Source organism: Somniosus microcephalus, chromosome 1 (assembly GCF_052327205.1).
Source record: "Somniosus microcephalus isolate GS21.2 chromosome 1, FLI_Smic_1.0, whole genome shotgun sequence".
NCBI classification, from domain to species: Eukaryota; Metazoa; Chordata; class Chondrichthyes; order Squaliformes; family Somniosidae; genus Somniosus; species Somniosus microcephalus.
In genome coordinates, this window is record NC_140987.1 from 439153003 (window position 1) to 439180793 (window position 27791).

General features: G+C 42.9%; 1 protein-coding gene across 3 annotated transcripts in view; it reads left to right on the forward strand.

Moving 5' to 3' along the window:
* The window catches only part of mtm1 (myotubularin 1), a 151218-nt gene that overhangs the window by 61072 nt on the left and 62355 nt on the right, over window positions 1–27791 (forward strand). For all 3 annotated transcript variants that reach the window (XM_086001477.1, XM_086001471.1, XM_086001461.1), the window contains exon 6: window positions 9296–9397. In XM_086001477.1, the coding sequence (XP_085857603.1) occupies window positions 9296–9397 (102 nt within the window). The remainder of the gene's footprint in view (window positions 1–9295; window positions 9398–27791) is intronic.

A 27791-nucleotide genomic window follows, 5' to 3' on the forward strand; every position in this document is an offset into this window, starting at 1 on the left:
AATAGTTAAAATCCCCCATAATTATAGATGTTCCCTTATTACAAGCCTCAACTATTTCCTGATTGATACTCCGTCCAACAGAGTTGCCACAGTTCGGAGGCCTATAGACTACGCCCACTAGTGTTTTTTTCCCCTTATTATTCCTTACCTCCACCCAAACTGTTTCATTATCCTGATCTTTTGACCCAATATAATTTCTCTGTATTACAGTGATTCCTTCCTTTATTAACATAGCCACCCCACCTCCCCTTCCTTCCTGCCTGTCCTTCCTGATCGTTAAATAACCTGGTATGTTTAATTCCCAGGCATTGTCACCCTGCAGCCATGTTTCTGTAATGGCCACAAGATCATACCCATATGTAGTTATTTGTGCCATTAACTCATCTATTTTGTTACGAATGCTACGTGCATTCAGATAGAGAACTTTCAAAGATGTTTTGTGACACTTAGTTCCTGTTTTTGCCCTTTTTATTACTTTACCTTTTACTCCATACCTTCTGCCCCTTCCTGACATGCTCTGGTTTTTAATTTCCCCACTGCTACCTAAGTCTATGACCATCTGTTGTCATTTGTATTATTTGCTCTCTAGGAACCTCCCCCCCACTAGTTAGTTTAAAGCCCTCTCTACAGCCCTAGTTATATGATCCGCCAGGACTCTAGTCCCAGCACTGGCCAAGTGAAGCCCGTCCCAACGGAACAGCTCCCTCCTGCCCCAGTACTGGTGCCAGTGTCCCAGGAAGCAAAACCCATTTCTCCCACACCAGTCTTTGAGCCACGCATTTAACTCTCTAATTTTATTTGTCCTAGCCAAATTCGCTCGTGGCTCAGGTAATAATCCAGAGATTATTACCCTTGTGGTTCTGCTTTTTAATTTGGCCCCTAGCTGCTCAAACTCCCTCAGCAGAACCTCTTTCCTTGTCCTATCTATGTCGTTGGTACCAACATGGACCACGACAACTGGATCCTCCCCCTCCCACTCCAAGTTTCTCTCCAGTCCAGAGGAGATGTCCTTAACCCTGGCACCGGGCAGGCAACACAGCCTTCGGGACTCTCGCTCTCGGCTGCAGAGAACTCTATCTATCCCCCTAATGATACTATCCCCTACCACTACAACATTTCTTTTAACTCCCCCCACTTGAATGGCCCCCCACTCCACGGTGCTATGGCCAGGTTGCTCATCCTCCCCGCAGTCCCTGTTCCCATCCTCACAGGGAGTAAGAGCCTCGAACCTGTTGGACAAGTGCAAGGGCTGCGGCTCCTCCAACACTACCTCCTGGATCCCCGTACCTGCCTCACTTCTAGTCACACCATCCTGACCCTGGCCACGGACTACATCTGAATTAATTAATCTAATTGGTGTGACTACCTCCTGATACACAGAATCCAGGTAACTCTCCCCCTCCCTGATGTGCCTCAGTGTTTGAAGCTCGGACTCCAGCTCTTCAACACGGAGCCGGAATTCCTCGAGCAGCCAACCCTTACTGCAAATGTGATCACCCTGAGCATCAATGGTGTCCACCAGCTCCCACATATTGCAGCAGCAACACATCACCTGATCTCCCATTCTATGTAATTAATTAAATTTATTAATATTATTCTTAAATACCCTCTGCCTCGCTTCTAGATGGTGAATATCACACCTTAAAAACTATAAACCAACGAGATTTAAGCTTAAAAAGGGAGAATTACTTACCAATCAATCACTTACCCGCTTTGTGGTGACGTCACACCTTGAATACTTTTTACCTCTCTCCTTCCCTGAGATTGGAGATTGGTGAGGCCTACCTCAGCCTCTGGGGCCTCTTGTAGTCGCTCTGCCGCTCAGCTCCGCCTCCACCCGCTGCCAATGCCGCACTGGGGCCTACCTCAGCCTCTGGGGCCTCTTGTAGTCGCTCTGCCGCTCAGCTCCGCCTCCACCCGCTGCCGATGCCGCACTGGGGCCTACCTCAGCCTCTGGGGCCTCTTGTAGTCGCTCTGCCGCTCAGCTCCGCCTCCACCCGCTGCCGATGCCGCACTGGGGCCTACCTCAGCCTCTGGGGCCTCTTGTAGTCGCTCTGCCGCTCAGCTCCGCCTCCACCCGCTCCCTATAGCCAACAGTCGTGGGAAATATTGGCTCACAGCAAATTGAGTCAGTCTTTGTGTATTTTAATCAGTTTCCTGATTTGTGAGGCTGAACTCAGTTTTTTCTTGCCTCAAAAAAAAATAAAAAATATTTGGAACTGCTGAGGTGACATTTGTTTTAAAGCTATGCCAAAAATTTGATTAAAATTAAAGAGACTCAGCATTTGCTTGCAGTGCATCAGCTGATTGAATAGCACTCTTTGTAGTACAGCTGTGGTTTTACTTTAAAAAAAATAAAATAATGTCCTACACGAAGAAATATTGCGTTATTCCCAGAAAGGTCACCCATGGGCTATTTAATGTCCCGTTGCATCTGGTGCCAGACAGTAGTGTCCTAATGGAATCTACCCCGTGTCATGAAATGCCTTAATTCCTCCATTGAATAATTTGTGGCGACAAGCCACACGCACTAACGATGGCTGTGTAATACTGATGCACGTACAACGTTGAAATTAAACTGTACTGGGAGCCATACCAATTATTGTTGTATTATTTGAATGTGAATTTGCACTTCAGGCATTTGGACATCAAATATAGCTTAAAAGTTGTTGCTAAGAGGTCAGATAATCCTTTTGTTTTGTTAGTGTTTTTTTAAAATCTGAGTGTTTAATGTTTTTTCTCCTTTTTTCTGCCAATTTTCTTCCTTGTCCTCCTCTCCTAAAGGCTTTGACTCCTTGCAGGTATACAGCTCAACTGGCAGCAGTTGTCCTCTGGTGCCTCATCTCAAGTGGCCATTATTAATGTCAGCCTTGACCGGACATTTGATTCAGTATGGCGTATCCTGAGCTCAATCTTGTCCTCACCTGACACGCAACAGCACACTTCCAGCAGAGGCTACTGGATAGTGATCAGGAGCTGGAACCATGGCCACCGTTGCCCTTCCTTACCTGGTACTCTTACTGTTGCCTGGTTAACCTCAGGCAACCAGGCTTATTCTTATTAGGCCATTCAGGGCTGAGATGAGAAAAAATTTCTTCACGCAGAGGGTGGTGAATCTTTGGAATTCTCTACCCCAGAGGGCTGTGGGTGCTCAGTCATTGGGCATATTCAAAACAGAAGTCGATAGATTTCTGACTAGTAAGGGCATCGAGGGATATGGCGATAGGGCCGGTGAATGGAGTTGAGGCAGAAGATCAGCCATGATCTCATTGAATGGCGGAGAAGGGCCGAATGGCCTACTCCTGCTCCTAGTTCTTCTGTTTTTATCAGATAACTCAACATAGACTGCTGATCAAACCTTGGAGTTTGCCGGTCTGTAGCCTTAACCAGTTCAACTGTTGCCTGAGATTTTAACGGTATGAAAAAGTTGAACGTCTCGCACCTTTTCCCCCATTCAAAATATAGAATTATCACTTACAAAAATGTACCACCTCACATTTACTGACATTGAATTTCATCTGCTACTTATTTTGCCAATTTCATCATCTCACCAATATCCCCTTGCAGCTTTCTTTGGTCCTCAGAGTTACTTACTATGCCTCCTATTTTAGTATTGGGCTGGATTTTGCAGTCCGTTCATTACACTTGCACTTGCCCATAGACTTTCTATGGGCTTATGCACTGGAAGTTCCCGTCAGACAACTATCCCAAAAGCGCAGCGCCCTCTACAGCGCATCTGGGACCTGTGTGAACAGGACAAGCAACTGTGCATCTCCTTAACCAATCAGATTGAAGAATCGTTGATGAGCAGCGCAGAGTCTGAACCAGGAAAAGTCAGTTAGAATGTTTAATTTAATGTCAAATCAGGTACAGAAAGCAAAATAAAGAGAGGGAAAGAAAGATGAGATTAAGAGAGAGAGGTAAAAGAGACAAAGGAAAAGCAAAACTTTTTTTTAAATCTCCAACAACAATTAATATCTGAAGGAATGAGACGCCACACTTGTAAAACTTAATTTTCAGTGCCAGAGAAGTTTTTGGCAGTAATTAAGACTTATCACGCCGTTAGAAGGGTACTTACACTGGAATGGACAAGCTTTTTATGGCGCGTTTCGCCTGTATCTATGAGGTAAGTACAGGAACCTCATGCCGTTCAATGTAATTGAATGGTGAGTCTGTCAGCGAGATACTGTTATCATGCAGCTTCTGGAGGAGCAGGGCAACTCAGAAAGCAACTTCCTGATTTCCGCGTTTAACTGCGCATGTGTGGTTGTCGGAAGTTACTGTCTGATTTCCATGTAAATAATGGTGAGCACTGTTAGCCTCGCCGTTACTTCTACTGCAAAATCCAGCCCATTGTCTTCAAACCTGGACACCACTCCCTCTAGCCTTATATAAAAATCATTGATGGACACAATGAACAGAAGGAGTCCCAGAACAGAACCCTGTGGGATAACGTCAACTACCTCCAACCACTCTGAGAAACTGCCCTTAACATCTCCTGTCTGTTCCCCCTTTCTCCCAGTCCAAATAGCTACTCTCTATCTAATTCCAGACCCTTTAATCTTCTCCTGTGTGGTGGCTTGTTATATAATTTCAAGGGTCTCTGCTATTTCTTACCCCATTTCCCTCGGATCCCATCAGGTCCCAACACTTTGCACTCCTTTAATTTAACTAACTTCTCTAATACTTTCCTTATACTTCTTAATACCTCGCACTCAATCAATTTACCTCCGCCCCAGTGTCCTCCTTTGTACCAACAGAAGTTAAGTACTTGTTGTATCCCCTCTTCCCTGGTCCCACCTCACATTTACCAATTCTCTTTTTACACTGGTATTTGTAGTATACTTTACTGTTCTTTTTAATATTTTTTGAAATTGTCTCCTCTTACTCCCTCCTCGCTTTCCTTATCCCTCTCTTAACCTCTTTCCTTATTTTCTCTCATTCTCTAAATTTTAAAAAATAATTTTTATCACACTTATAGGCCCCATATGCTCTCGTCTTCAATTTTAGTTAGGTTCTAACCTCTTTTTTTATCCATGGTATCCTGCAACTTGTAGTCTTTTTTTTAATAATATGTACTTGTATATGTACACCTTTGCAATCTCCTTTTAAAAAATATCCCAGTATTGTTCTCTAGTCCTGTGTGCCAATTTCTCTCTTCACCTCACTTTAGCTAGCTTACTTACTTTTCTGAAATCTGCCCTTTTCCAATCTGGTGTCTTTGTTTTTGTGTTAACATTTTTCCCTTTGTATTTGGACGGAACCTTCTATTATGGTCACTACTTCCAAGGTGCTCACCCACATTTAAAAAAGAAAGACTTGCATTTATATAGCGCCTTTCAAGACCTCAGGATATCCCAAATGCTTTACAACAACAACTTTCATTTATATAGCGGTTTTTAACGTCGTAATACGTCTCCAGGCAGGAGCGTTTTCAAACAAAATTTGACACTGAGCCACATGAGATACTAGGGCAGATGATAGGTTTTAAAAAATATCCCAGCATTGTTCTCTAGTTCTTAAAGGAGGAAAGAGAGGTAGAGAGGCGGAGAGGTTTAGGGAGGGAATTCCAGAGCTTAGGGCCTCGGCAGCTGAAGGCACAGCCGCCAATGGTGGAGCGATTAAAATCAGGGACGCGCAAGAAGCCAGAATTAGAGGAGCGCAGATATCTCGGAGGGTTTTGAAGAAGGGTCAAACCCGAAACGTCAACTCAAATTTCTCTCCACGGATGTTGCCTGACTTGCTGAGTTTTTCCAGCATTTTCTGTTGTTATTTCGGATTTCCAACATCTGCAGTATTTTGCTATCGTCCATCTCGGAGGGTTGTTGGGCTGGAGGAGATGGGGAGGGGTGAGGCCATGGTGGAGGATGAGAATTTTAAAATCGAGGCGTTGCTTAACCGGGTGCCAATGTAGGTCAGTAAACCCAATTAAGCACTGAAGTGTAGTCATTGTTCTAATGTAGGAAACACTGCAGCTCATCTGTGCACAGCAAGCACCCACAGACAGCAATGTGCTAATGACCAGATAATTTTTTTTAGTGGTGTTGGTTGAGAAATAAATATAGGCCAGGACATGGGGAGAACTCTCCTGCTGTTGTTCGAATAATGCCATAGGATCTTTTAAGTCCACCTGAGAGGGCAGACTTGGTTTAACGTCTCATCCAAAAGACAACATCTCTAACAGTGAAGCACTCCCTCAGTACTGCAGTGAAGTGTCAGCCTGGATTATGTGCTCAAGTCTCTGGAGTGGGACTTGACTCCACTGCTGACATAACTAGATCTAGCAATGCCTCTCCCTTTGTAGGCATATGGACACTGATTAAGGAAGGAGTCTTGTACACATTTTACGAATTTCATTCCTTTTCTCCATCTAATTCCTTCTCCTCCCAATCAATGATTGAATCATAGAATGATTACAGCACAGAAGGAGGCCATTCAGCCCGTCGAGCCTGTGTCGGCTCCCTGCAAGAGCACTTCAGCTAGTCCCACTCCCCTGCCCTTTCCTCGTAGCCCTGCAAAAAAATTTCCTTCAGGTACTTGTCCAACTCCCTTTTGAAAATCACGATTGAATCTACCTCCACCACCCTGAGGCAGTGCATTCCAGATCCTAACCACTCGCTGTGTAAAAATTTTTTTTTCCCTCATGTCGCCTTTGGTTCTTCTGCCAACCACGTTAAATCTGTCTCCTCTGGTTCTCGACCCATTCGTCATTGGGAACAGTTTCTCTCTATCTACTCTGTCTAGACCCCTCCTGATTTTGAACACCTCTATCAAATCCTCTCTGCTCTAAGGAGAACAGCCCCAGCTTCTCCAGTCTATCCACGTAACTGAAGTCCATCATCCCTGGAATCATTCTCGTAAATCTTTTCTGCACCCTCTCTAAGACCTTCACATTCTTCCTAAAGTGCGATGCCCAGAATTGAACACACATCTCCATTTGAGGCCGAACGTGTTTTATAAAGGTTCATCATAACTTCCTTGCTGTTGTACTCTATGCCTCTATTTATGAAGCCCAGGAACTGTGTGCTTTTTTAACCGCTTTCTTAACCTGCCCTGCCACCTTCAGCGATTTGTGCACATATATCCCCAGGTCACCCCCTTTAGAATTGTACCCTTTAGTTTATATTGCCTCTCCTCGTTCTTCCTACCAAAATGTATCACTTCACGCTTTTCTGTGTTAAATTTCATTTGCCATGTGTCCGCTGATTCCACCAGCCTGTCTATGTCCTCTTGAAACCTATCACTATCCTCCTCACTGTTCACTATATTCCAAGTTTTGTGTCACCTGCAAATTTTGAAATTGTGCCCTGTACACCCAAGTCCAAGTCATTAATATATATCAAGAAAAGCAGTGGTCCTAGTAACGACCCCTGGGGAGCACCACTGTATACCTTCCTCCAGCCTGAAAAACAACTGTTCACCATTACTCTCTGTTTCCTGTCACTAAGCCAATTTTGTATCCATGCTGCCACTGTCCCTTTTATTCCATGGGCTTCAACTTTGCTGGCAAGCCTATTATGTGGCACTTTATCAAACGCCTTTTGGAAATCCATGTACACCACATCAACCCTCTCTGTTACCTCATCAAAAAACTCGATCAAGTTAGTTAAACACAATTTGCCTTTGACAAAGCCGTGTTGGCTTTCCTTAATTAATCCACACTTGTCCAAGTGACTGTTAACTTTGTCCCGGATTATCGTTTCTAAAAGCTTCCCATCAACCAAGGTTAAACTGACTGGCCTGTAGTAGCTGGGTTTATCCTTACACACTTTTTTGAACAAAGGTATAACATTTGCAATTCTCCAGTCCTCTGGCACCACTCACACATCTAAGGAGGATTGAAAGATTATGGCCAGTACCTCTGCAATTTCCACCCGTACCTCCCTCAGCATCCCATCCGGTCCTGGTGACTTAACTAAAGTACAGCCAGCCTTTCTAGTACCTCCTTTATCAATTTTTATCCCATCCAGTACCTCAAGTGCCTTCTCTTTCTCATTGACTTTGGCAGCATCTTCTTCCTTGGTAATGACAGATGCAAAGTACCCATTTAGTACCTAAGCTATGCCCTCTGCCTCCATGCGTAGATCTTTTTGGTCCCTAATTGACCCCACCCCTCCTCCTGCTACCTGTTTATATGCCTATAGAAGACTTTTAGATTCCCTTTTATGTTAGCTGCCAATCTATTCTTATACTCTCTCTTTGCCCCTCATTTCCTTTTTCACTTCTCCTCTGAACTTTCTATATTCAGCTTGGTTCTCACTTGTATTCGCAACCTGAATCTATCATACGTCCCCTTTTTCTGCTTCATCTTGCGCTCTATCTCTTTCGTCATCCAGGGAGCCCTGGCTTTGCTTGCCCTACCTCTCCCCCTTGTGGAAATGTACCTCGACTGTACCCAAACCATCTCCTCTTTAAAGGCAGCCCATTGTTCAATTACAGTTTTGCCTGCCAATCTTTGTCTCCAATTTACCTGGGCCAGATCCTTCTCAACCCGCTGAAATTGGCCTTCCTCCAATTAAATATTTTTACTCTAGGTTGCTCCTTGTCCTTTTCCATAGCTAAGCTAAACCTTATGATCACTGTTTCCTAAAGGTTCCCCTACTGACACTTGCTCCACTTGACCCACCTCATGCCCCAGAACCAGATCCAGCAATGCCTCCTTCCTCGTTGGGCCAGAAACGTACTGATCAAGAAAGTTCTCCTGAACACGCGCCAGAAATTCTTCCCCTTCTCTGCCCTTTACACTATTACTATCCCAGTCTATATTAGAATAATTGAAGTCCCCCATTTTCACTACTCTAGTTGGTGCACTTCTCTGTAATTTCCCTGCAAATTTGCTCCTCTATATCCTTCCCACTAGTTGGTGGCTTATAGAATACACCCAGTAGTGTAATGGCACCCCATGATTAGATAATTAAAATCTCATTGAACAATAATTTTGTTGTTTCTACTCAACTCCCTGATCTGTCTACAGATTTCCTCTTCCATTTCCTTCCCACAATTAGGGGATCTGCTGTACAATCCTACTAATATAACAATCCCTGTTTATTATTTGACCTCTAACCACATGTTATTGCTCTGTTATTCTCTATGTGTGATGTAATATGAAACAACAGTTGTGGGGGGAATTTTTTTCATTATTTTGCAAATCCACGATTCTGTGCCTTTAAGACTAAGCTGTTTACATCTTTATAGCTTTCAAGAGCAAGAGGGAATAAGTAACTGTGCTATCTCTTATGACAAGGCTGTTCTGTACCTATTGCACACTGATATAGCTACTTTTTACTTTTGGCAGGATATGCGAAACCTGAGGTTTGCTCTCAAACAGGAAGGTCGCAGCAGAAAATCCATGTTCGAGAATCTTACAAAACATGCGTTTCCTATATCGAGTGGCTTGGTAAGGAATTCTATTGTTAATATGCTCTGCCAATAAATAAATTGTAAGATTAACCCAGATTAAATGTAATGACCCTATATAATCCCAGTTCCATTTAGATTACTCGAGCAAAAGCTTAAGTCATGAAATGGAAGCCCTTGATCGCAACGTTTGCCACAGTGATGTTGACAGGTAGTTTCCATCAAATTGCTGTAGATATAAAACTATTTGTATTTTCTAAATTCAAAGCTTATTTTTATTTCTGTTCGTGAGGCTGTCTTATCTTTTACTTGTGAAATGAAAAACGTACACCGGCTCTGAAGTCCCCTGCTTATCATGTCTGTACTCCACCAGAACAGCAACAAAAAATATATAGTTAACAGCAGTTTGTTGTTTCAATAGCTTTGTTACTGTTTCACCATTATTTGAGAACAGAGTGACTGCTGCCAACGAACTGGAAGCTGCGCAGTATCGTTCTGCGCATCTGCCACTACTTCAGCTTCTCCTTCATCTTCGACTGCTGCCTTTTTTTTCACCCCCAAAATATATTGTTTGGAAAAATCGCTGCAATTACCATCGCCAATGTCTCAACCTACCTTGATGATAAATCAGCTGTCGAGATCCAGTGATTGGCATTGGAAACAACCTATAGTGGCTCCAAAAACGATCGGTCCTGGAGGCTGCTAGCTAATCAGAACATTGGAAGCCTGGCTTCGCCACACCAATAGGTTATGTTGACTTGCTCGGTCTTGCATGTTGCCATGGTGAACAACATTTTTTAAATATATGACCAAAAATATTCTCCCCCCCCCCCCCCATAACTTCTAATGTAATCTTTCACTGTTTACGAGGTACTAAATCTCTAGCAAGAGGTGAAAGACGTTTACAGAATGAAACCCAAACCACTTTTTTAAACAACTGTCAAAAAAAATGAACCCCTTCAGTGCCGCCCTTCCCCAGAATAGTTTTTATTATAATCAAACGCAAACAACCAAAAAAATACATGAAGCTGTAGCAGCTGCACATGCACGTTGGCAGCAGCCACTGCCATTTGAGAATGCATTTGACCTTTTTGTCTGTCACCTTTGTTCTGTTTAAATTGATATCTTTATGAACAAGTTTTCTGGAGAAGGAGGAGGGTTCATTTTGCCATTAAAGACCCTTTGACAAAGTAAGTTTTATGCAGGTAACTGGCACACATGTTTGAAGATGGTCAGGTTTCATTTTTAAGGCACTCTCCTAAGTAATTGACGTTATGAGCAGTGGCATCGTCCGTGTAGTGCTCATCAGTTTATTTAGGTTAATAGTCTTTTAGGAAAGCATCTTTTTATTTACTTCATTTTACAATCATGCCTTAGTACAGGCTGCAAACTTAGTTTAAAAAAAAAACCAAAGGCAAGATGTTCCTTACATATTCTAATCGACATATATGTACAAAATTTTAAACATATAAGGAAAAAACTACATCAAATATTGGGTATCAGAAAGTCCCTGTGTAAAGTGAAACAGTGCGTGAGTATATATAAAAAGTACTTTTTAGACTCGTTTGTCAGGAAAATGGAAATGTATAAGGTTAACCCCCAAGCGGGATCGAACTTCAACACAGGCAAGAAAGGTTAAGTGGCCCTCCCCTGTGTGGAAAATATCTACAATTCTGTTTCTTTTGGATAGCTGCTTTACGAGCAATGTCTTGGCACTCTGGTTTGTTATGTCTTTAAATGTTAGAATGTGGATTTGCATCTACTGTTCCAAAGTAGATGCATTCTGTTTCCAATCTTGGCTGTTCAAGATGTACAAAGCATAGTCTGGGTCTAGTTGTTTCCCCACAGTAAGAGAGAAAAGGTGAAGTTACTCATCAATTGACTTGTGATATCAATGGAGGCTTGGAAATGAGGTATTACCTGACCAGGGACCTGTTCTGTTGTGTGGAGGAAGAAATACACGGGGGAAAAAAATGTTATCGTAGACTGGTGACATTTATATGTTGGAACCATTTCAGTGCTCTTTCTTCTTTGGGACCCATGTTTAAATGCAGTCCAGACAAACTTACCAAAAAAGAACTGCGGAAATTGGCATAAATTGACATCAACTTGACAATCTCGCTTGGAGAGACCTTAAAGATGGCTGATATGTTAAATAGAAAAAAAATCTCACTGGTGCATCGGATGGGGCTGTTCTAAGGTACGAGTTCAGGCATAACATTTAGCAGTGCTACATCTGACATACAACTGCTTGGTGCTGATTCCGACTATTGGAAAGGTTCTGCTTGTTAACAGTGGCATACTTCGCAGTCATCACGAAAACAAAAATATATTTTAAAACAACTGACCATTTTACTTTACATTATCAAGAAGAAAAATAACTGAAAATTGTTTTAACTATTGAATCAATGAGTTTGTTTGGGTCCTCTATTTCAGCCATATGTTTGTATAGTCTTTCCTTGTATTGGTTCTGAACTGAATTTCTTTTCTGCAGTTGCCCCAATCCAATACCACTTCCTTCTATCTTTGCAACATCCTCCCGCCCTTTTGCGAATGTGGACAACGATGGCAAGATGGAATCTATTGCCCTTCCCTAGTTTCCCTGTGAGGTGGTCGTGGGCCATCTGTAGTGATTGCTTTGACAACTGAGTGGTTTGCTAGGCCACTCCAGATGGCATTAGGAGTCGACCACATATCACGGGACTGGACTTGTGTGGGCCAGATGTGGTAAGGGTGGCAGTTCCTTTTTTCTGAAGGGCATTAGTGAACCACTTGGACTTCTAACAATAATTCAGCAGCTTTCATGGTCACTCTTTTTCCTGCCACCATCCCACAAATTACCAGATTTATTGAACGTGCCGTCATGGGATTTGACCTCTCAACTTCATGGGACTAGTTATATAAACCTCTAATCCTTATTTTTGTCACCTCAAAGCTTTGTTTCTCCAGAAATTTCAACTCCACCAAATGCTGCAGCTTGTGTCTTTACTCACATTAAGTCCAGCACGTCTATTACCCCCTGCCCTTACCAAGCTCCACTGGCTCCTCGTGTCCCAACGAACCAATGTTAAGATCCTTGTCCTTACTTTCCATAGCCTCTCCCCATCCTACTTCAGCGAGCTTCTCCAGCTGTGTGCATCCTCTGCTCTGTGCAGTAGCTTGCTCTTTCAACCATTCCACCTTCCCCTTTGAAACTCTCCCCAAATTCCTCCACCATGCTATCTTCCTCACTGTCTTAAAAGCCCCCTTCTCTTCTACCATGCTTTTGATTCTAACTCCAACTCCTTTCCCTGCTTTATTCTTTTCTTCCCTCCTGTTTGGCGTCCAACCTTTTCCCCTGCTTTGAAAATCTTTTTGCATTAAGTTCACGTTTGTGAGTGGTGGGAATTACTGATTAGATGGTCTAGCTTATGACGGTGGCTTATCATCTGCATGAAGAATTGGTCGCATAGGTTCTTTACTAATGTTTGTAAATGGGAAGTGTGAGGGCCCGATTGTAATCCATGTTATTCTGTAATCTGTTATTCAGATTGCTCGCTTTTGAATGGACAATATTTTTTGGCATTCTTAGGTGGTTAGGTTAGTGTGCGAAACTTGGCGTGATAACCTAAGTGAGGCCGAAAGACAAGTTAATAAATCCGTTGGCAAAATACTGCGGATGCTGGAAATCCGAACTAACAACAGAAAACGCTGGAAAAACTCAGCAGGCCAGGGTAGCATCCATGGAGAGAGAAATAGAGTCAACGTTTCAGGTCGAAGACCCTTCGTCAGAACTGGAAAAAAGCAGGAAATGGAAAGCAAGTTTAGGGGCTGGGAAAAGGGGGAGAGGATGAAAGAACAAAAGGGAAGGTCAGTGATAGGATAGAAAGCCGGAGAGATTAAGAGACATTGAGAGACATTAAGAGATATTCAAGGCAAGAGGAGGTGGTAATGGGACAGGTTAAGAAACAAAGGATGGCTCTAGATGGGCTGTGAATTGCATGCAAGGTCCAGAGTGAGAAGACCATTTCTCCTCAAATGGATTAAATAATCTCGTCTTTACTGGCCTTGTAGACAGTTGCTGAATATGGTGGTCTTATTTCAGATTGTTGGCTGCTGCGATAGGCAATGATTTTGTAATGTTATTCTGTCCAAAGGACAGTTATCAATGGTCCATGCAAGCAATGCATGACACGTTTTTTAAAAGATTAATAGCTCTTTTTGTTTTTGTTTGATCAAGTTGACTTTCACCCTGTTCTCTTGGTCCATGCAGTCGGATTTTGATATTTGAGTTGTGCTGTTTGAGCGCAGTCACCTCAGCATTACGGTTAGCTGTGTGATGAGGTGAATACAAATTTCTAACCATAATATGAGTTGATTTCTCGTAGGCCCCATCATTGATGCTTTCTCACTTAAGCATCATATGTCTGTTTTTTTTTCTTCCTCTGTATGGTGGAAAAGGGGAGGCCACAGATCGATTTGCAGAAAACAGGGTGACTTTTAAGATTGTTTAATTTCTACACCATATTTCCTGTTGCAAGGTATGGTCACTAACGCTGCTGAAACAACCTCCTTTCCGTCACAACAACGTGCACTTGTATATCATCCTTAATGTACTGAAATGTCACAAAGTGCTTCACAATCCCGAGAATGAATAATAAAAATAATAATTTTACACAGAGGGTGGTAACAATGGGGAATTCTCTGCCACTAACCATTGTTGAAACAGTCTATAAATTCGTTTATAAAAAAAAAAAAAAAAAAAAAATTAGATTGCTTGAAAAAGAGAAATATTAAAGGTATGGGCAGCAAGCAGGAGATGGGGATTAAAATAGGTGGCTCACATAGAGAAAAACACCGATACAGCCTTGATGGGTTGCATGGCCTGTTTCTGTGCTGTAATGTTCTATAATTAACCTCAGTGCCCCCGGGTTGCTACTCCGGAATGCTCTCCAGCGACCCCTGCTGGAAGTGCGCATGTGGGTGAGGACTGGATCGGGTGTGGCAGTGATGCCTCCTGTGGTCGAGCAGCCATCACATGAAAAATAACAGGATGGATGATGTACCAGAGAGCAGCTGGTGCCCCGTGGAACAGTAGAGTCTCCAGCAGAGCGGGGGGGGGGGCCTTTGCTGGGTTGTTTTCATGCAAGGTGAGGGAATTTACCAAAAAACAATAATCTCTCACCCTGTGTTAGCAAATAAAGACACACAATGCTGCAAACACTCATCAGGTCAGGCAGCATCTGTGGAGAGAAAGAGTTAATGTTTCAGGTCGATTCAGGTTCTGCAGCACAAAGAATTTTCTGAAAGGCTAACAAACCTGAGGTTGGGGGGGGGGGTGCGGGCTGGAGGAGGGAAGGTTTACAGGTGTTCATCTCTAGGGAAAGTACCCAGCTACTGTGAGGCAATGATTTGAGTCAAGAACTAATTACATTTAAACCTTTGGTAAGCTCAGCAACAGGAGATGTATGTGCAACAACAACTTGTATTTATATAGCTCCTTTAATGTAGTGAAACATAGAAGATAGGAGCAGGAATAGGCCATTTGGCCCCTCGAGCCTACTCCGCCATTCAATGAGATCATGGCTGATCATCCAAATTCAGTACCCTGTCCCTGCCTTCTCCCCATATCCCTTGATCCCTTTAGCCTTAAGAAATATATCTAACTCCTTCTTGAATATATAACGTCCCAAGGCGCTTCACAGGAGCGTTATAAAACAAAATGCAGTCAGCTACAAAGCAAAGTGAGCTTAGATTGTACTGTTCACGCTGAAAAATGCTGCTCTACAAACGCACACGGTTGTACGGGGCCTTGGTGAGACCACACCTTGAGTATTGTGTGCAGTTTTGGTCGCCTTATCTGAGGAAGGATGTTCTTGCCATGGAGGGAGTGCAGCGAAGATTCACCAGACTGATACCTGGGATGGCAGGAATAACGTATGAAGAGAGATTAGGCTTATATTCGCTAGAGTTTAGAAGAATGAGAGGGGGGTCTCATTGAAACTTATAAAATTCTAACAGGACTAGATGCAGGAAGGCTGTTCCCGATGGCGGGGGAGTCCAGAACTAGGGGTCACAGTCTAAGGATAAGGGGTAGGCCATTTAGGACAGAGATGAGGAGGAATTTCTTCACCCAGAGAGTGGTGAACCTGTGGAATTCTCTACCACAGAAGGCAGTTGAGGCCAACTTATTAAATATATTCAAGAAGGAGTTAAATATATTTCTTAAGGCTAAAGGGATCAAGGGCTATGGGGAGAAAGCAGGGACAGGGTACTGAATATGGATGATCGGCCATGATCTCATTAAATGGCGGAATCGGCTCGAGGGGCCGAATGGCCTACTCCTGCTCCTACCTTCTATGTTTCTATGTCCTGTTGCTGTCTGTATTCCTGACTAAAAATAGCCCAATATTCATCGAAACGTATAGAATGTAAAAGTTGAATTGTAATGGTGAACCCACATGAAACCTTTGTCAGACCACAGTTGCTGTGCTGTGTGTGGTTTTGTGCCTCATACTATAGGGAAGATGTGAGGCAGTAGAAAGGGTACAGGAGAAATTCACTAGGATGCTGCCTGGAATGAGGAAATGAGACTTCAAACTAGAGCTATTTTCATTGGAACAGAGGAAATGATGGTGTGTTTTGATAGAGGTGTTAACATTATGTAGAGAATGGGACTGACTAGATAGAAACAGACTATTTCAAGTGATTGAGGTGTCTAGTGCTAAGAGATACAGATATAAAATTAAATGCAAGGGATTTAGGAGAGAACGCAGGCGAACCTTTTTTCCGCCGAGGGATGTGAAGCTGTGGAATGTACCACCAACCTCCGCAATTGAATCAGAGCCCATGCCAGCATTTAAGAATAGGTTAGATAGGTGGTTGAAGGAAAGAGGAATATGGGAATAGGGTGGGAGCATGTGGTTAGGACTACTGCTCGTGTGGAGAATAAACACCAACACAGATTGTTTGGGCTGAATGGCCTGTGGCAGAACAGGCTCGAGGGGCTGAATGGCCTACTTCGGTTCCTATGTTTTTGTGTTGTAATTTTTATGTAAAAGGGGGGGGGTGGTATGGACACTGTAGAGGAATTAGACAAGGGATTTAAGCCTGATGAAAGGTCATTGACCTGAAACGTTAACTTTGTTTCTCTCTCCACAGATGCTGCCTGACCTCAGTATTTCCAGCATTTTCTGTTTTTATTTAAGGGAATTAAACTGTTGTCCGAGAGATGATCTTTCAAGATGTTTCTGAAGGTGGGGAGAGGTAGCAAGGTGGAGGGGGTTAGAGAGAGAGTATGAGCATAGAGCTGTAATGGTTGAAGGCTCAGCCACGAACAGTCGGACCAGTGGGTGTGAGTTGGGATGCAGGGCTGAGAGAGGCCAGAGAGGTATGGTTGGGTGAGGCCATGGACGGATTTATAAATGAGGTCATGGATTTTAAAATCAACGTAGTGGGGAACAGGGAGGTTGGCAAGGATAATGCATTGGTGCAGGACCTATTATGGGATAATTAGAGCATTTTAAAAGTCAGGAATGGGGGTTACAAAGGCATGGCTGAGAGTTTGTGGTGGTAGGGTAAAGGGTGGGCTATGTTAGAGGTTGAGGTAGGTTGTTTTGTGATGGATAACTACTTGCAGCCCCTCAATTCTCTCCAGCTACAGTCCTATCTTCACTGTTCACTGGTCTCCTCGCATCCATCCTACTTATTTCCATCCAACATAAACTACCAGAATAGTGTGGCCCACATCATCAGCGGCACAAAGGCTTGCATTCCCATCACTCCCATTCATGCCATGGTCCACTGGCTTCCCATTTTTAAAGTCAATTGATTTTAAGATGTTTGCCTCATCTTCAAATCTCTCCATCATCATCTCCACACTACCTCAGTGATCTCCTCCAATGTATGTCTTGGCACACACCCTCTGCTCACCCAACACCACCCCCTGTTTGTCAACAGCAGCTACGCATTCAGATACGACGTTAGAAGCTCAATTCTGTCAAACGGGACACTGAGGTAGCGCACCATTCAGTTCAGTTTGAGTGAACAGTTGGGAAGAGAGAATGGCATCGGGGATAGGGTATGAAGTTTCTGGTGGGAACTGAACCGGATGACTTTAGTCTTTCTAATGTTAAGTTGCAGGAAGCCTATCTATGATCTCAGACAAGCAATTAGACAAAACGGTAACAGTTGTGGAGTTGGTGGTGGTTGAGAGGTAAAACTAAGTCATCAGCTATGTATGGAAGCTGACCCCATGCTTGCTAATAATGTTGCTGGCAAAGAATAGGCGGAAACTTAAGAGGACACTGGAGGTAACTGCAGTCCTGAGGGGAGCAATCAAAGCAGGAGATGTTCCAACTACACCAGGACAACACCAGTATAAATAGGAGTAGAACCATGAGATGGTGGTACCACATGGAGGGGAGGCGGTGGGAAGAGTGCTACGGTTAGCTGTGTTGTAGGCAGCAGAGAGGTCAAAGAGGACAAGGAAGCAAAAGGTGCTGCAGTTGTATTTAGTGCAATATACTTACTGAAGCAGGAAGAGAAAAGTTAGAGGGAACATGCATACGAATTAGGAGCAGGAGTAGGCCACTCAGCCCCTCGAGCCTGCTCCGCCATTCAATAAGATCATGGCTGATCTGATTACTCCACATTTCCCGCCTACCCCCAATAACCTTTCACCCCCTTGCTTATCAAGAATCTATCTACATCTGCCGTAAAAATATTCAAAGACTCTGCTTCTACCACCCTCTGAGGAGGAGAGTTCCAAAGACTCGCGACCCTCTGAGAAAAAAATTCTCCTCATCTGTTTTAAATGGACGACCCCTTATTTTTAAACACTGACCCCTAGTTCTAGGTACTCCCACAAGAGGAAACATCCTCTCCACATCCACCCTGTCCAGACCCCTCAGGATCTTGTATGTTTCAATCAAGTCTCCTCTTACTCTTCTAAACTCCAGCGGATACAAGCCTAGCCTGTCCAACCTTTCCTCAGAAGACAACCCGCCCATTCCAGGTATTAGTTTAGTGAACCTTCTCTGCACTGCTTCCAACGCATTTACATCCTTCCTTAAATAAGGAGACCAATACAGTACACAGTAATCCTTCTGAATTGCTCTTGCACTAGTGACACTGGAAGACGTGTGGGAATGGGGTGCAGCTCCCTGTCGGGAATAGTGTAGGGCATAAAGTGGGACCAACAGAAAGAGTCTCCCCTATGAAGAAATTTAGAATGGTGGAAACTGCAAAGGGCTCAAAAATGTCTGACACAAAATTTAAAGCACTGTGTTTATGAAAATTGGACCTTTGTGGATAACAGATTATATCTGCGCTTGTTTGTACTCCTTACATTTTGACTACTTTTTTGAAAATTTCTACAAGCACCATTGCCAAGAATTTTCATGCAGGATCTTTCTCTCCTAGTTTGACTTTTGTACATTATGCAATATGTAGAAAAGAACATTATACAATCAATTATTGGTTAATATTTTTCTAGTTTTGAACCAAAAAGTTTCATGGTACATTAAGTATGGTAACCATGTAGAGCTGCTTGCAAACAAATCTCGTACATTTGGTTGTTACAGTAGTTCATTCAGATTCTAGCAAAATGCGAACTACAAGTTGAAGTCCTTTGACTAGTTCAGATAACTCTAAATATTCTTCAACATTCGTTTCTTCTGTGCGTCAGTCTGTGTCTGAAGTGATTTGCACAGTACTGGGTAACAAGTTGGCATTTTCCCAAATTATGAGGTTCAGTTTGAGGCCATGCAGGGGTAATGTAGGAGGGTCAGGAAAGACGGAAGATTAAATCATGGACTGAAATGCTACAGTTGCAAATTTTGCTAACAATCTGACCTCTTGTTTTCATTTTGGGATTTTGAAGGTTTCTTGACTATTGCTTCTGTAAGTTCCTTTGTGTCAGAAGTTTTAATATTAAAAGAGAAAACTATTGTTAAAATGTGTTCTGTGCATTTATGCTTTTTTAGGCTTTCCAATATCAATAATTCTCCACAATTATTGCAAGAGATCTCTAATATTTATAACTTTATGAACGTGACAGTGAACCCCATCTACAATCTTTCATTTAAAAAAAAAATGAGGGAAGATATTTCTGCTGTTGCTATTTATAGTGAAATCACGATTGTGTGCATCAGCAACAACAACTTGCATTTATATAGTGCCTTTAACGTAGTAAAACGTTCCAAGGCGTTTCACGGGAACGTTGCCAAACAAAATTTGACGCCGAGCCACATGAGATATTAAGGCAGGTGACCAAAAGCTTGGCCTAAGAGGTAGGCTTTAAGGAGCGTCTTAAAGGAGGAGACAAAGGTAGAGAGGCGGAGAGGAGAATGCATTTATGATTTTGTTATGAATAGTAACCTTGGAAATCATCCCTCTTATTCTTTATCAATTAGACAGCATTGCTTAGTCTAGCTGCAAGATTTATTCATCAGTAGCCTGATCTTGTGGTGTCCTTGTATTCTTATTCTTCACAGTTTTTATAAATAGACTATAATATTAAAACGCAAAACCGTGTTTGACAATTATCCCATGAGGACAGTACATGATTGCTTACTCACAATCGCATGCTCGCACATACAGTTTCAATCATCACCACTTTCAAAACTTTCAGTGTGAACTACAAGAATTAAAAATGGACTAGTCTTCTGTAAAAAGTGCAATTTACATTTGGCCGTACTGTACCTAAACGATCATTCTTGATATTGTTTCTTCCAACTTTTAGTGCAAGTCTTACAGTAGTTATTAGTTTTTAGTGTGTGTAATTCATATTAAAGATAAACCAATAAAATTTTATTCCTTTTGTTGAGTTTAAATGCAATTGACTTGGTATCTGAACTAAATGTTCCATTTTGATTGCAGCCTGTTGTGGCCGCCAATATCTTTGTTTCAATGGCACCCCATAGAATATAGTAGGAAACTGCACAACAGCATTTGACCCTCAGCAGGTTGTTTCACACTTTTACAAACATTAAAACTTCCACCTCTTTTGTTGTACTACGGTCAAGGTATGCAACCCAACCAGGAAATTGCTGTTCTATGCCTGTCGCTATAATAGATTCAGGAAGGAACCATGTGAATTTCCCTCCTGTACCACATGTTAAAGCGCTCCTAGTCAATCAGTCTCCACTTATTTTTTACCCTGGGTCACATTGTCTGAGGTATCATGTGACAACTTTTTTCTATTACAAGAATCTAGTTCTTGTGGCCTTTCAGGAATAGGGGCCACACTTTAGCAGACCGTTTTTATGATTGGCAAGGATAGTTACCTGTTGTGTTTTGCTTTGGGTGATTATTTCCTTCTCTTGCAGAAGTACCGTGCACACTTCTGGTCTCCATGTTATAAAAAGGATATAGAGGCGCTGGGGAAAGTGCAAAAAAGATTTACAAGGATGATACCAGAACTGCGAGGTTATACCTATCAGGAAATATTGAACTGGCTGGGACTCTCTTTTTTTCTCTAGAAAAGTGAAGGCTGAGGGGTGACCTAATCGAGGTCTTTAAGATAATGAAAGTTCGATAGGGTAGACGTAGAGAAGTTGTTTCCATTTGTGGAGGAGACCAAAACTAGGGGGCATAAATATAAAATAGTCGCTAATAAATCCAATAGGGAATTCTGGAGAAACTTATTTACCCAGTGAGTAGTTACAATGTGGAACTCGCTACCACAAGGAGTAGCTGATGCAAATAGCGTAGATGCATTCAAGTGGAAGCTAGATAAGTACATGAGGGAGAAAGGAATAAAGGTTATGCTGATGGGGCTAGATGAAAAAGGGTAGGAGGAGGCTTGTGTGGGATAAACCAGCATGAACCAGTTGGGCCGAATAACCTGGTTCTGTGCTGTACATTCTGTGTAGTACTTTGATGCTTTACGGTTAGTAATTAAACTGGTTTACATATTAATTCTGGAATGATAGCCTCGTGATGTAGACTAAGTCCTCCACTAAGTGCAACACTGGATGGATGAAAGGCTTTGAAATTGTTTGAGAGAATTTGGTGCGATTATGTGCCTTAATGTAATAGTTGACACCTCAGGTCTCCCAAATCTTTCGTCCCAGCATGGAATTTGAACCCAGGTTTCCAGAATATACCATGTTTTTTTCAACCCCTCCACTTGGAACTTGGGTTTGGATTCTTTAGGGTGGTCATTATGGTCTGTTTTGCATGTTGCTAAATCTAGTTCATGAAACAATAACAAAAAAATCTTTGTGTATGTGGTTTTCTAGCTTATTCCCCTCTCTACTTTTGATTTCCCTAACCCCAGGTATCTCACTTCCAGTCCTAAAGGCGATTACTTGAGGGCTACCAGTACAGGAAACTTTTTTTTAATCTGGCATCGACAGGACCGGCGTGGTGCCGGTTTATCAAAAAGTCCGGATTACAGAGAGGTATAGTTAAAAGGTACGAGAGCTCCGTACACAGCAACAAATCCAGGCTTCCCTGTTGCTTAGCAACAGCTGCAGGAACCCCGGCCACAGACCAAGCATACCTGTTGCTTAGCAACAAGTGCAGGAAGCCCGATTACACAGCCACAGATCCAGGAACGGCCACTAATATGAAGTAAAACTTAACTGAACCTACTCCTGAATTTTGCCGGTTAACCGAGATTTACGGTTGTTTGGGTGCCAGTAAATCGAGAGTTTCCTGTACCATGGGTCCTTGCTGCCCTTTGCACTTCACCCAAGTGGAAACTTCTTTACCCAAAGAGTGGTGAGAATGTGGAACTCGCTACCACAGGGAGTGGTTGAAGCGAAAAGTATAGGTGCGTTTAAGGGGAGGCTAGACTAGCATATAAGGGAGAAGGGAATAGAGGGTTATGCTGATGGATTTAGATGAGGAAAGACGGGAGGAGGCTCGAGTGGAGCATAAACGCCGGCATGGACTAGTTGGGCCGAATGGCCTGTTTCTGTGCCGTATCTCCTATGTAATCCTATATTCTTCATGGGAGAGCCTGAATGGCTGTTTGACTGTGTGAAGCTTCACAGCGAATCCAGTCCTATCCTCATCTGATATTCAGTGACCCATACTAGAGTCTTGTGTAGATGTTGATCAGGCGTAGAAATCTTCCCCAAGCCTGGGAATACCAAGGTCAATTGTAGCATTCTTACTGCCATCCCAACTGAAATAAGTTAACTTGCTGCAGACTAAAGATCAACCCTGGGGCTGTCTTGGTCTATCTGGCTTAATGTATCAGCTGATCATGACCTTTACACCTAAGGTTTGTGCTCATGCAATGTAGTAGAGTTAGCAGAGCAGGAAACATTAGCATAAATAATACATTACTTAACCACACATTCTTTTTGGTGAAGTATGTGCAGCATTCTGATTAAATAATTAGTGTTCATTTAAAAGAAAGAATGCGAACAGTTCTCTGAATGGCTGAGTTTATTCAGTGAACAACTGGTTCTAGGTATTGATCCAGGCCCGGTCGGGTTGAATCAACAGGTTTCAACGAAGACATCAGCAGGTGCCCTACAGTTACCCTCAGTGTCCTGGGCTAGGGAGGGGAAAATTGGCCAGGATTCCTTCTCCTGATTGCAATCTAGAGATCTCTGCAGAAGTGTGTGCATGCGTGTGCGTATTGGAATGGACGATGGATGAGAACAGGATCACGCGCAGCATTGATGCCCTCCACAGTTGAATATCCTTGTTACAATACTGTCATGGCTTGCACTTGAACGATGGCTGTTTGGGTGGGTTGTTGAAGGGTGACTACCAACAATGCTACCGTACCCCAACGAGGAGTCCATGTCTACCTGTGGGAGAGGGGTGGGGAGGGAGAGCTGAAAATTAGTAAGGGGGAGAAACAACTCGTCATATTATCTATCCACCAATTAACGATTAAAGCTGTGCCAAAACTGTTCGACTGCTTTGATTACTTTTTGGGTGTGGAGAATTTGACATGATGGGAGATGTTTGCATATGAAAAAGAGTTGAAACTAAACTTCTGCAGAGTTTGGCTTGTATGGCACACATTGTTCTTTTTGGAATTTGTTCCCATCTACCTGTTTATAACTTGTGTGAATATGCATTACGGTATCTTTCAAAACGACGTAAGTTAGAAGCCCCTTGGCTGAGACGGTGTAATGATACTTGATGTTTGAATGCTGATCAAAAACATCAATTAGTGACAATGAATTTGTAAATTGTTTTTCAGAGGAACATATGCCTTATGAGTCCGTGAAAAGTGGAACATTTAGTTTTAATGCCAAGTTCTAAATTTGTAAGTTGTATTTTCCAGAGTGGAATCTAAGCGACTTTCAGTTTATGATTCATTACAGAAGAGAAGTATTAGTGCCATAAGCTAGAAACAGAAGAAGTCATTGTAACTGCTTCAGCACTGCTTGCAGGTGTTCCATCAATGCTGCCTTTTGTTTGTGCTTTGCTGCAGTGTGCAACTAATTTCAGAATGACAAGACCAGCAGAGTATTTAAAATGTGGTTCAAATTTACACATTGTTGGATAGTTTGACATGTGTTCTGAGGCACTTTGTCAGTTGCCTGCAGCAGGTTTAATGTTTGTGCGTGTAAACCATAGTGGCAGTGATGATTGTTTTAGTCCGACACATTGAATTTTTTGTGTTGCCCAAAATAAACACAATAGTGAGCTCAAAGAACTGATGGTAAACCCTAGAAACTTGTTCAGCAACAATTCAAACTGGTTTTGTGACCCAATAACATTTAAGAGGTAAAATTAATTAGTTATTAAAAAAAAACCTGTGGCATACTACTACAGTGTAAAAGCTTTTGTAATCTGCTTGGGGAGTGGCGTAAGATTATTTTAGGTTATACACACTTTTCTATGGGGTGTTTGACTACAGACTCTTATGTAAGGATGAACATATATTTACTGTGCAGTGTATTATAGAACCATATCACATTTACTTTCATATATCATTTGAAGAACAAACTTCCTAATCACCATTTTAAAAAAAAGTAGAAACTTTATGATGACGGAGCATGTATCAATGCTGACTAAGAATTGCTTCCATACTGCAAGAATTCCTCTTTATTTTGAAGATCGGACTCATTTATCGATTGTAGTAAGGAAGTGTCACGGTTTTGCTGCATTCTCAGTTGTGCATGTTTACGGGTAAAATATTGGATCATCAGGAAGAAAATATGGATAATCTGCTAAAGCGTTCCCCCCCCCCCCCCCCCCCCCCCAAAATTGCCTAGCAGGTAAAGACACGATTCAGTGTAACAGTGATTCATTAGAAATTAGATTTGATTCTAGGTTTGATTCCTGGTTTGTGCTGAGTTATGTGATCTGGCTGTATTTGGAACACTGCAGATGGCCTTGGCATCCCCAGACTAAGAGGTGGAAAGATAAATCAGGGTTCCCGTTCCTGGTTGCTGTCCAGTGACCCCTGCTGGAGAGTGCATGTATCTCAATGTTGGGTGACGACTCGACTGGGTTTACAATGCTTTGCTGCAGCATTTATTTTGAATAGATTGATGCCTCTTGAAACAGCAAGGAGGAATTTTACATGAACACATTAAGTGTGTGTACACTAGGATCCCATGGCACAACCTCAGGACCCATGAATCAGTTAAATGCTATGTTTGCATCATGGTTTGAAAGACAAGTTTTTTTTTCTCTTTGAAAATTAAAGCTGAAGTGTGTATTTTGAAATCAGCTAGAAGTGCAGATACGAAGGCATCGACCCATCTAGCTCATTGGAACGTACAGTTAGTTACAAGAAGGGTCTAGAGAAGCTGGGGTTGTTCTCCTTCGAGCAGAGAAAGTTAAGGGGAAAATTAATAGAGGTGTTCAAAATTGAGAGGTTTTGATAGGGTAAATAAGGAGAAACTGTTTCCAATGACAGAAGGGTCGGTAACCAGAGGACACAGAGTTGAGGTAAATATTTGAAGGCAAAACATTTGCAGGGCTATGGGGAAAGATCAGGGGAGTTGGGACTAACTTGATAGCTCTTTCAAAGAGCTGGCACAGGCACGATGGGCTGAATGGCCTCCTGTGTTGTATCATTCTATGTTCTGTTTCTTCTCTTTTCCCCCCCCCCCCCCCTGCCCGCGCCCCCCAGTTACACCACTCGAAATACGTCTTGGATGATTCCAGTCTTTTCCTCCATTACCCTACCGGGGAAACCATTCCAGGTAATAACTGCTTTTTGTTTGGTGAAAAAGTGCTTCCTGACATCAGGTGACTAGTTTGTATCTATAGTTCCTCCTACAGTAAATGTGGTGGAGATGCTGGAACTTTCATAATCATCATCCACACATAGGTAAAATTGGACAGGCCTTTCTGCTCGTTCATATGTAATGCAGTGAAAATGTGGGATTACTATATTGTAAAATATTCAGCGCTTTAAAGATGACTCAAAGATGTCAGTTTTCTAAAGTTCACATTTTAATTGCAAAGTTGAGATTCTTTAGAGCTATCCACAAATGCCACTGGAACACGACACTATTATTTCACACAACATTATCTTATGCTCTTTCATCATCGACCTGAAACGTTAACTCTGTTTCTCTCTCCACAGATGCTGCCTGACCTGCTGAGTATTTCCAGCATTTTCTGTTTTTATTTCAGATTTTCAACAGCTGCAGTGTTTTGCTTTTGTATTATCTTATACTCGCTGCCACTTATATTTCCTCAGATAGTTTCTGTCCCGAAGTGCTGTCCACCATCGGTCATCATCCTGACCGTGACACTTCGAGTGGTTGTGCACCTTTTTTTTAAACTGAAGGTACACCGGGCTGCGATTTTACTGACCGAGGAGGGGCCAGGCTCAGTGTCGCGGTCCCAGCCCGCGCTCTGAGTGATTTTACATAGATTGGGCTTGTTAAGCCCGCCCTGCGGGGTTCCCAGCCAATTAAACGGAAGCGGGTCTGATGATGTCATCTGATGACGCATCAACAGCCGGTTTCCTTAAAGGGGCCATGCCCACATTCATTTTGACAGTTGTTCTGTCGGTGTTCTGCAGCATTGAAGTGCTGCAAACACTGCACAAAGGTGGACGGTTGCACCCAGGCTCTCTCATGACTCCCTCCATATGTTCCAAGGGCGGAAGAGACCTCCCCAGGAGATCAACGCAGCCTGGTTGCACATTGCACAGGAGGACACAAGCAGGGATGCCATCAGGAGGACCTGGGTGCAGTGGCACAAACTCTTCAATGATCTCAGTAGATCATGAAACGTAACTGCAAAGTCCCACTCAACCTCATCCTGCTGTGCCATTCATCACATCCCCACCACTCTGCCTTCCCTACCCTACTCCTGCACATCCTTACTCACCAACTTACCTTGTACCTCCACCCATCCCTCTCTATCTACATTATCACTTCCCTATCTCACTAGCCACCCCTCACACTCACCCTAGTCCAATCATACCAACTAGCAACACAAGGGTAGGCACTTGGGTGTCTTATGCAATGTTCATGTAAATTTTCTGTTAATGTGTTGTCAAACATTGAAATCTTTATTTTCAACACTTTGTATTCTTGGACAGATCTGTACTCAGCTTTTGAAGTCCCCCCACCCCCACAAATGTGAAGAGTGTGAAAGGAATGGCTTGGGCATTGTAGGGATGCTTTAGGTGTTGTGTGGGGTGGTGCCAACCTTGCACATCATGTGGCAGCCAGGGTGTACAGCGTCAAGTGAAGTAAATCTGGCCATGGTGATGCCATCACTGGCCTCCTGGGCAGCAATGTTGTCGGGTGCTGATGCCCTGTGTCCTCTGCAGCATCAGGTGATTGCAGAGAAGTTTGGTGATGTTGGTGTGCCTGGTACTGTTGGTGTTGGGGCTGATCGTGGAGGGATTCAGAGGACCAGGGTGAGATTTTTTCAAGGGCACCGATGTTGCTGGAATAGATGGCAGCTGAAGTTGAGATGACAGAAGCGATCTGTCAATGTTGAGAGAGCTTGCTCCAAGGAGGTGACAGTGGATAGAGAGTTAACTCCAAACACTTCCAAACTGCATACAGCTCAAAAGTGTCATCCAAGTCCTGAAGGCTCAAGCTTCTGACATTGGAAAGTGACCAGCTGTGAAATGGTAGCTTTCATACCACTTTTGCAGCTGTCGCCTATTCACAATAATGGGGAGACATAGAGAACCCGACCAACTTAACCTGACGTGAACCCCGGGCAACGTGAACCTAATTTTAAAAATAAGTGGTAACATAGAAATACGCTGGCAAAATAGTAGCTAACATTTAACTATCTTAAATGCCTCCCCCGCCGCTTGATGTTCTGAATTCGCAGACTCGACACTTTGGAAAATTATATGGAGGCGGGTTCGCAGCGGGCTCCCAACCCGCTGTCAATCATTTCGATTTTGACTGTGGACCCGCCTCAACCCGCACACTCAGCCGGCAAAATACAGCTCTGTTTCTGACACTGGGCACTATTTCCTTGTAGAAATTTACAGCAGTGAGGAGAATAATTCATCAAAAGCATCCAACTGCATCACAGCT